Here is an 11,059-nt window from a genome sequence, read left to right as displayed (position 1 = left end):
AAAATAGATGAGGTAGGTAGCCTAAGCCTGCTCCCACCTGTCCTTAATAAAAGTGAAGAGTAAATGTATATTGGGTAATAACACCAGCTGACAGGGATAAAATTTCAGAAGGTCTGTGACACTAACCCAGGAAACAAGATTTTCATCAGATACACAAAGGTGGAGATAGGCTCCTGCTGTGTTTCTGAAAAACCCCACTAGGACCTTGGCTGAATATTTAAGAGCCCAAACATTTGCCAAACCTGGCTTGGAACACCTGTGTTCCCTCAGTCCTTGAAGATTTCCAGCTCATTCCTGTAGTTACTTTAGAGCCCAAACTCTCAACCAAGGACGTTCTCGAGTCCTTCGTAGGATAAAAACACACATGGTCCCATTTAGGGGTTTTTAAAGGTTTGCAGCTTGTAGAAGTTTTTGTATTTAAGTAAATTTAAATGGTATCTACTTAATTTCAAGAACTTTATTTGAGTGCGAAAATCCCTCATATATCTTGCACAACTGTACAAATAACACTTTTGTCCATTTTAGGCATAAACATGGTTATCAACACACTGGGTGCTATCAAAGATTTTATTTACAAAACAATTACTAAAATGCCTGATGTCATATTTCCATTTATTTATTTCTTACCCATAGGGTAATAGGTCCACCATAATTGCTTGGTGCATTTTATAATACAGAAGAAAAAGCTATGTTAATAAAATCTAACAAAACCTCACAAATAGCTACAAATCTGACAGAAAATGTCTAAGAAAAATTCTCCCCAAAATACAATACATTTTTCCACACATACACAGTACAGAATAAGTTCAAAGGCACAGCTTTGAATTTTGCTTTTGTAGAAGTATATAGAATTATCACCACGTGATGGAATTGAGAGAACAGTTTCATACCTGTCAATAGGTAATTAAATGAATAATCATGTTTGCATTGTCATTTTCTTTACATAATTGCTTCATATCATCATATTTAACATATGTGGCTCTGAATTCAAAATCTTCCCAGTCTCCAAGTCCCTTCTTAACCTTGTCATTACTGACCAGAGAAATTAGATTTTTCCAGATTGTGCAAACTTAACACAAATACATATATAATAAGAACAATAGTCAACTTAAGGCAGTGTATAATTCAATGCTACATGTCTTCTCTTTTGTAAAGATCAAACTTACTGGATCAACAGAAAGGTGCATCAATATACAAAGTTAGGTGTAAACTGAAACCTACGACAGCACATGTCTTTTAAGGAGCCAGAGGAGGTGATGTGAACAAGTGATGACTTGGCAGAATGGTTTTTAAGGGATGCATTAAGAGCTTAAAAGAAGAACAGATGACAGAGTTTTGCTGAGGGTGTATTTCCTGTCTTTAATTCAAATTATAAATAGGTCCCATTCCAGTAATTTTGTTGTAAGACTCATTAATATTTGTCAATAAGAGAGGGGGTCAAAAATGGCTCACTCAAACTGACAGCACACAGGGTTGGCCCACATGCCAGAATTAAAAAAGGCACAGATTGGCCCCAAAAAGTGGTCTAGGATAGCACAAAATTCTTTTTCGGCTACAGGAACATTCAGTCATACTGGTCTGCAATCTGCCCACATTATGAACTATGTTTATCCGCCCAGGATCTTTTCCATCTTCGCCTCCCTTGAAGAACGTTCATGAAAAGTCCCACATAACATGAAGTTTTCATAACTCTTTTAAGGACATGGGCTTAGCTGATACCAGTCATTTTCATTTGGCCCAACCTGTGGTGGCTTCCCCGTTGATGTAGGCAAAGCCGGGAAAGTGTTGCATGTGCTCATATTCAGAATTTCTGCGCGTAGTCAAGGGGGTGTACATGTCACTAGAATTTCCGTATCTTGTGGAGTGCATGGATGGGCTCGTGTAGCAGGAGTTTGCGGCCGGGACCTCCGGCCAGCGAGGAGTCACTGGTGTGGGATGCAGCCTTGGAGTGCTGCTCATCAAACAGGGCTCCATTCTTGATGTTGGGCTGTTGAAAGGGTACTACAAGAAAAACAAAATAAAGAATTATCTACCACACACTTAATTTTAAAATAAGGGCTGGTGGTATCACAATGCCACGTTTAACACGTTTAACAAAACCAAAATCGTATGAATTGGCAGCCCTCCAATGACTCCAACATACTGAAGGTGAAATATCAAATAACTAGTGCCTGCAGAAGGTCTTGCAAAGCAGTCACTGCATTTAAATATTGAACTAATTTATCACAGAGCTAGGTACTGGCAGGAATATCTGGGAGCAGAAAAATAAATTGAATTAATCTAATCTTTTTCTCACAGCTTTTACTTGGAAACTTGCTATTCAGTAAAAAACATAGTATAAAGTGTCCCAACTCCTGCTCACTCGACTGAGTTTTGAGGGAGGAGAGCAAAAGGATCTTTATTACTGGAAAGGTGCCTTCCCTTTTAAATGTTCACAAGCCATCCTGCCAGTTTCTGCAGAAAAATAGTATGGTCTGGCCCCAGAGCGAGTAGCTAATTGGAGAACTTATGAAAAGAGGCAGGCAGAAAAAGAATCTCTCTATTCCCCAGCTGTTCGCAGTGACAGTTGGAAACTAGAAATCAAAGAAGTCCGACAAATGCCTCCCACGAAGGAGAAGATGTGCTGAGGATAGGATAGGATAGGATAGGCAGGAAAACAGAGAACAGCTTTTGCCCTCTGGAGCCACAGGCTGCCCAGCAACAGAAAGTAAACTGTGCTTATGAGTGCTTGCTTAACATGTATTTATCTTATTGCCCGTCTTACAGGAGCAGATCATCTGTGTGCTGTGCCTAAGAAATGCCTCTCCTTGTTTTGCCCTCCTATTATCCACCTGCATCACAGAGATGGACCATACAAACAGGGCTGTACCTTTTCTACAAAAAGTATCAGAATTTTAAATTTCATCATCTTGGATTGTTGGACACTGTGACATTTCCTTAACTAGAAAGCTGTCACCAAATAGGACTACCACTTCTTCTGATGCTTACAAACCTTGCAAGCTGCATGCCAAAATTCTATATGGCTGAGGACCGTAAAACCCCTTCCCCATATTTTGGAGGGTCATGGAGAGAAGAGCTGCCATAGTTGTTCCAAGGAGGGAGATGGCAGTGATTCCCAAAGGGTCTCATTACAATACTGCACTGCCGGATGGGGCTGGGGTTAATCGGTTGCATAAATGGGTCCCCAAGGCAATTACAGCAATGTCTCCATGAGGAGTTTCTGCTGACACCCTCCAGACCGCAGCCAGGAAGGCAGCCCGGCCTTGGCAAATGCATTCGAACAGTTTGCAAGCCTCAGGCAGCTCAAAAGCCACAGGCTGGCCACTCCTAATTAGAGAGGAGAAAGAGAAGACTATTTTTGACCAAAATACTGTAGTTAGTGACAGTATATTCCACCGTGTCCTGGGGAGACAAGCCAGTCAGCAGATGAGAGAGAAGAGATTAAAGCTGTACAATGCATTACTTAGCAGATACTTCTCAATGCCACAGAGACTGGGGATTTACCTGTGCAACCAGCCGCTGAAACAGGTGGGTAAATGGCAGCACAATACTGGACCATCAATGCTTCAACTGATACTGCTAATTCAGCTATCAGAATAAGCTGTATTGGCAACACTGGCAACAAGCCTATACATGATCATCTAAATTTACATCTTCACCCCTGCAAAAGGCTTTACAGTAGAAAAATTCAGCAGAGCTTAGGCACTGACTGCAGAAAGCCGCCTATTTCTTCACAGAAGAATCAAGTTTGCAGCTTTGCTTGCTTTCGCTAAAGATAAGAGCTGCCTGTGCCCAGCAACAACGAAACTCAAGCTTTGAAGTTTTATATGAGATGATCTGAATTTAGGATCATGGTTCTCTCCATTAACTCATTAATTAAGCACAGAGCACTCTGTCAAAAGACAAACAACTTGCAAGTATTCTAAGTAAACAGACAGGTTCCAGAAAAAGTTGAACAATTTTCATATTTTTAATGTTTGGGCTAGCTAGTAGATTTAGGATGCAGCTTTCCTGGTGTGCACCAGCAATACACTGAAGTAATTTTCATGCTAGTGCCTGCTGACTGCCTTCACCCGAACATCTTGGTGAACAAAACTCCTGCTGTAATGAATACGGAGCAAACAAGTTGTCACGTTAGTCACTACAGCTTCAGACCTGAATTCATCTCACCTAACTTTAGTTGTCAAAAAGGCAGGCATCTAATAAAAGTGAGTAATTTGTGCTCTGTCTACAGCCACCAGAAGAATTTATCAAACTTCGAGATAAATATTTAAGGCAGAAGATGAGCAGACCTCAGAAGATGGCCCTTTTCTTCCTCCTGCTACATGACGTAATCCGTGAGTTAGGTTGGCTCAAGTTAAATAATAGTCCCTTTTCCCTAGCTGTCAAGCCTGTAAGTTGTTTTTCCTGGCTGATCTCAAATGTCCCACTAATGAACGTGTACAAAATGTACATTTGAGATGATGGGAGTCAGGATCAGGGTGGATCGCAGGGAAAAAAACACACCACACAAATAATACATTTTTAACTTTCTGTTTTCTGCATGTCACCTGTGGAGATGCAAGATGTGGGCCAAGCTAGAAACATTCTTCTTCGTCTTCAGTAGTGTTTTACTAGATACCAGTTATCATTGTCTTTGCCTTTATTACCCATTGATCTACACCTGAAGTCACTGTAGATTCTTGTATCGAAGAACATACTTACGACAAGATTAATCTAGGCTTTTGTCATAATACACCAATGATTATCTCCTGTCTTCTTCCCAATGTGATATTTGATCTGCTCTGTTGTTAACCATAACAGAATCCTTTGCCATCCTGACTCAGTGCAACTTTCCTTTGAGGCCGTGAAACTGAGGTTGTGACTTACAACAGGGGAATTACTTGCTTTCACGCTCCTTTCAAATGCCGAGAGAAAGCCCTGGCTTCAGCCAGGGTAATTTGCTACTTGATAATTTGTAGACTATAAGACTTTTATATATGAGCAAGAGGAACAAACTGAACTCTGGGAATACTGTGGTGGGTCTCCTGGTTGTACATGGCATTGTGTGGGGAAGCCACATAATGTCTTTTAGGTAGTTTGGACCTAAACCCGTGCCATTGGGGGAATGAAACCTTGGCTCCCAGAATGAACGGAAAAGGAAAGATAATCCTCCTCCTATCCGCAGTCAAGAGGCCATGCTAAGGCTTACTAAGAAGGCAGGGCTAATGGCTGTGCATGAGGGGACAGGATACAGTGTGCTGCTTTTCCTTTTCATCAAGTGCACCCGATGCAGCTGTGTTTATGAATGTGTCATGAATGTAAAAAGAATAATTGCTTGAAAATAACATGGACCCTAAATATCTAGTATTTTACAATAAATTCTGTTATGACTGAACGCAAGATGGAAAGTTTTGTAATGGTAGGTCAGCTCATCGCAAAAGAGTCAGTGACTTCTTTTTCCCTACAGTGAAGAGACTATTGAAAGACAATATTTTTAAAGTACTCATTGGCCCCTGCCTGCCTATTAACTCACCCAATGAAGCATCTATTCAGCCTTGTTGGAGTGTCCAAAGCATAGCCATCTGGGCGGATGCCTGCCCATGCTGCCTGAATCACCTTTCACACTCTACATCCGGTTTAATGAAGAGTGCTTAAGCATGCTGAACTCAAAACACTGGGGCCTAGTGATCTTTGCCAGATATAAAAGCGACGTTTGTTGGAGGGCTCTTGACAGGAAATTACCATTTTCTGGGTTAACTCACACTTGCTGCTACTGCTGCCGTTAGACCTAGACAAGAAGCCCTTTAAGTCTGGGAGACTTTGAGCAGATCATTGTTAAGGCCCTGCCCAAAAATGTAAAATTAATTCAATTTCTTTTAGTATTATTTTAGAAAATACAACGTTAAATATGTCCTCCCATGAAGTGAACACTGAGTTCCTGCAGTGTCGGGATGGAGAATAATCTTTTCACTCTTGTCCTCAGCTCACTGACTGATTATGTATGGAGGTGAAAGGTGTCTCTGTCCAAACAGCAAAATATTTTCCTTATGAATGTGGCTCTGACTTTATATCGCATTAGCTCACACTTCTGCAGAACCCTCTAAGTTAATGTTGAATGTTAGCCACTACTTCAGGACTTGCAAATACCAGAAATTTGAGCAATTGTGAAAAAACTGGCTACAAATTAACTTCATAAAAATATGCTTAAAATCTCAAAAAATGACATAATAAAAACTATTGATTTATTGCATCTTTATAACCCTTAATTTGATCTTTTTCTCCACAAAGTGAACCTTATTGAATCTTAGCCTGTCAAAAAGGTTGGGTGAAACTTTCAAGTCAATCGTCTAAGTGATTTTGGTACTTTGGGGAGTGGCATTTGGAGCCTTATGAAAATGCTATTTGTAATTACTTAAAAAGAAGTTAAGACATCTGTTTCCTGTTGCATTCAATACATAATTACTTCAATTACACTCTAACAGTCTCAAGCCCGTTATGAAGCCATACAGTTAGGAACAATGATTCTTGTTGAATGGGTGGGATTTGGACAGTATTTTTTTTCTTTCTGTCATTAGTAGCTGTTTGATGAGAGAGTGGTTATTGGGAAGGGTATATTATTTTTACTCCATCGGTATCGTCATGAGTTTATACTGTATATGTGCTGAGGGGACAAGAACTTTTCCGCTCTTTTTTTTTTTGTGAAGTAGATGTGCCAGAACAACATGAATGGACACTAAAGCACAGGCTCTGTCTGGCAGAGGATTTCTTCGGCTTCCCGACTGTAACAAAAAACAGTTACTACTTTCTTCCAGTACTGCCCCCACGTAAATCCTACTGTAGAGGCACATGAAGGGAACTGAAGATGTGGTTGAGTAGAATTGTGGCGTGCAGCATGGCACAGAGAAACCAAGTGGCACTGCAACTTATAGGCCATTTCTGGGAAGTTATGTGAGACCACCGCAGTCCTCAGAGCAGTTTAGGAGAGTCAGAGTGCAAACACTGCTTAAAGTCCCTTAAACTATGGCCCCAATACTGTGCTCCGTCCCTCTGAGAGGTGCAGGCCCAACCTACCACGTAACAGCAGATTGTACTACTGCAGCATTTTCCAGGCTGGTTTGTTCTGTCCAGACCATGGAAGTAAACTATGCTCTTCATAAACCCAGTCTGACAACAACAAAACAGCAGCACAGGCACTTGCTGATACAAATGGGCTTCTCCCAGTTCCAGAAGCTGATTGGTGCCTCCTGAGGACAGAGTCCCAGTTCAGGAACAGCTGACCCTGGCTATGCTCCTGAGTGCAACAGGAGGTAGCTTAAAAGCAGCTTGTCTTTAAGGTGAGAACTGCATCTCAAGGAACAAAAAGGGAAACATTGCTACACCACTTCCATGGCTCTTTGTTAAGTACCTCCACCTGAGATACACTATTTGGAGGTGGTTGGTCCACCTTGGAAGTGCAAAGGAAGAAAAGGTAAAAGAAGGCTGTGTGCAGCGTGGGATCTAGGAGTGCTTCCCAGATCTAAGTGGCTGATCTGGCAGCTCCTTGACTGAATCCCTCCTATTTTCTCTGAGATCAAGGTTTGCACCGACAGGCTGGAGGGGAGCTCCAGCTCCAGCAGGTTCCCTGCTCAGGACTGTTGAGAGAACAGGATGTTCACATGCCCCCCAGACTACGCCTGCCCTGCGGTGCACCTGCAGTCCTTAAGTAGCTCCTGTGTATAGAGCACCTGTCACAAGAGAAACTAAACAGATGATAAGTCTTAAATCTGGAAAAGAGGTGACAGGAATTAAGTGAGAGGAATGATGCAGACCTATAATGTCTCGAATGGTGAGCACAGATAAATAGGGAATTAATATTATTCATATCTGGATAACAGGGAATGAATATTCCCTATTCCTCATCACCCAAAAAACATACGGCACCCAATGCAATTATGAGATAACAGGCTTAAAATTAACAAGAGAATGTATATTTCATGCAACTCATCCCTAAGTCTCTAAGTACAAAAAAGCTCAAAGGCAGGGTAATGGAGAGTGGTTTGCTACAAAATACAACAGTCCATCTGCTGCTGCTACTCGGGATGTCCCTAGGTCAGCTCTTGCCAAAGACCGTGGCTACGCTGGTGAAAGGACCACTCTCTATCTACCCTATTTTTAAGACTTTTCCTCCACACATTCATTTATTTTTCATTGCTGGAGATAAGACCTGGATAAATGGACCAACAATATGATTCACCACAGTCATTTCTCATGCTGCATGTACAGTGATGTACATTCATGCAATGTGCATCTTTATATGTTACCAGATATATTAAAATATAAAAATATATACTGCTGGAGATTTCTGTAGTTACTCTTCCTACTAAAAGTATTATCCTTGTCATTTACAAAGAATAATTACTGCAGCATGAATTACTTTGTGTTTAAGGAAGAGGTGGAATGGTATGAATTGAAATACTTATGGATAGCCTGAAAGAGGATCAAGACCTGTCCAGCCAGGGTGAAACTTGCAGACAAAAGCTGTGATCAAAAGCCAGCCAAGTGGACATTGTGGAGGTGGATTAAGTGGTGACACTGTGAAGGGGTTACCTTTGAAGGGGATAGATCTCTGCTAAATTTGACATAGGTTGATAAGAAAGCTCAGAGGCTTTTATACAGAGTTGTTGTCTATTACCTAAAACTGCATAGGCAAAGGACTTACAAAACATCAAGTCAGTATAGATGTGTTTATGTACACACATTACACAGTCCCCTTCTAGATGATGATGGAATAGCATTGTGTGATCGTATGCACTTCCGCACCACGGGTTAGGGAACTAGATAGTAACAAATCAATCTGTAGATCATTTTTCTTTATTCATGTGCCAGGCTCCTGGCCAGTAAGCCAAGTCAAGAAATGAGCAATCAGGCCTGGAGTTACAAGGAAGCAACTGTTCTGCGAACTATTCACAGATGCTGATGAAAGTAAAAAAAAAAAAAAAAAGAATTCGGATTAAGACCAAGGTTTGAACAGACTGTCCCTGTCAACAAAAAGAGTCTTAACCATCAGTAGGAATTAGTCAGCCTGTCCTGCCAGAAGGCGCCAGTTTTAGGCCATGCTGGGTTAGTAGCTGCAGGTATTACTTCATCAGATCATTCACTCCCCTAGTAAGCTTTTCACAAGCCATGTCCTCCTCTTTTTTTTTTCTGCCTTCTTGTCCATCTGAGTGTCACTGATCTTTCTGAAACTATGATCTATTTATCAAAATTTCTATTTAGCCCAAAGTCACAAGACACTTATTGCATTCTTCTGTGAGACAAGGTAAGCTCCAAGACTGTCTCAGAGGGGGGAAATAACAATTACCTCAAGGGCACCCACCAGTCTCTTCTGGGATGGGGTGTAAATATGGGGTGTATGCTGTGACGTATGGTGCCTCAGCAGTATCAGCCTTAGCAGCTACTGCTGTCTCATTTCCTCCAACACTAGGGGATTCAAATTATCCAGGTGCCTCTCACTAACATGGACTTGCTGCTGGTCAGGTGAGATAGGCTTGGCTTGAGACTCCCACCTGCACTTTTCAAGAGCTGTATGTAGTATAAGATCTGAAGTTGTGTGACTTCTTCCCCAGCACAGCCCCACTGTAAAGATCTCAATGACAAAACCACAGCAGACATCCTAAAATTAATACAATGCAAGCATCATTGTATTGTGAGGTTGGGATCAACATGCTATGTGTTGGCAAATACAATTTAAAGGGTCACTCGTTCCTTTCCCCTTTCCCAGCTGTTCAGTTCCCCACTACCACCAAATTAAAGTTATTCCCTCCATCCTCTTCACTCCAGTTCCACTTTTTTTTTGTTAGTGGTTTGTAAATAGTATCTGTGAAATGATCCATCTTAAAGTTCTACTAAACAAACGAACCAAAAATCAAGCACAACTCTCTTTTTTCTTTAGGAACATTTATCTGGGATGGAAAATAGCCTTAAAATAACTGACCTGATAAAACCTGGAGTATTTTGCTCTCTTCCACAGAAAGAGGTTGGACATGGCGTTCTTTTAGACCAAAATAGTCATTTATATAGCTAGCCTAAAACCCACCTTGATTACATGTCGACAGTTTCACCTCAGACCCCTGTCTGGGACACGGTCTCTCTCTGAATCCATTTTTGTGGAGGAGAACTTACCCCACAAACAGTTTTTTTTTTCTTAGGAGTTAATCCCTAGACACTATCCTAAAGAGCATGATAGAATATTAGCTAAAGTTGAGCCAGAGTTCTATATTTGGACTGAATGTAGATTATAACAAAGAGTTCTTTTGAAGAGTTACGGTCAATGCCTCCTCTTCTCAACTGATTATTTTACCACAGTCATACACATTGCATCTCCTCGGGTTTCAGTATAGTGGCAGCTGTTTATATATTCATTGCAAATTTGGCTTCCTGTATTTTGATTTTGCAGCATCATGAGTCCTACTGCAATTCCTTGCACCATGTTCTCCTCAGAAAGTCTGCTAGAAAAAGAGTAGAATTATAGAATTGTAGAATCATAGTAGTTCCCTAACATCTTATTAGGGACATCTTATGAACTTTTTTGGCTAAAAGTAACTACGAAAGAACTTATCATCAGGGTAGGCATTTTACAGAAGCTCACTTAGCTTTAAAAAGAATTCCAGTAAATTCCATATAAAACCATTTAAGACTTTCAGATTATTTTTGAAAGTAAGGTTTCAGTTTGTAGCTCCTTTCAATACAGAACGAGCGCATTGATAGGGTTTTGTTAACTGTGTCCTGCTGTGAGATTCCATCTCCGTTTACAAGGAGCATGAGAAAGAACATGATAAATACAAGTTGAAACCATTTTGCTCTCAAGTGTGATCATTAAAGCATAGCTGTTCATCATGTATGTTCAGGAGAGTTCAAGGGCTATCAAGAGAGGAAGAAATGATGCAGAGACATCCGACTACAGTGTGAAAAATATTTGCATTATTTTAATGTATGTCACTATTTCCATATAACATGTTAACAAGCACATGAGTAAACTAAAAATGTACTGAACTTGTTTTGCTTTTTTTATTTCTTGCTTAACTTGTGCTGTCTAAGT

The 11,059-nt window shown here is 40.7% G+C and overlaps 1 protein-coding gene across 3 annotated transcripts in view; it reads right to left on the bottom strand.

The window, feature by feature from the left end:
* Positions 1 to 483: 483 nt before the first annotated feature.
* RFX4 (regulatory factor X4) overlaps positions 484 to 11,059 on the bottom strand; it is a 99,150-nt gene continuing 88,574 nt past the window's right edge. For all 3 annotated transcript variants that reach the window (XM_063321211.1, XM_063321222.1, XM_063321200.1), the window contains one exon: positions 484 to 2,001. In XM_063321211.1, the coding sequence (XP_063177281.1) occupies positions 1,729 to 2,001 (273 nt within the window). In that variant the 3' untranslated portion in view covers positions 484 to 1,728. The remainder of the gene's footprint in view (positions 2,002 to 11,059) is intronic.

The sequence above is a fragment of the Chroicocephalus ridibundus genome, chromosome 1, assembly GCF_963924245.1.
Source record: "Chroicocephalus ridibundus chromosome 1, bChrRid1.1, whole genome shotgun sequence".
Lineage (NCBI taxonomy): Eukaryota > Metazoa > Chordata > Aves > Charadriiformes > Laridae > Chroicocephalus > Chroicocephalus ridibundus.
Note: the sequence above shows the minus strand (reverse complement) of the source record. Positions and strands in the feature narration are given on the sequence as shown.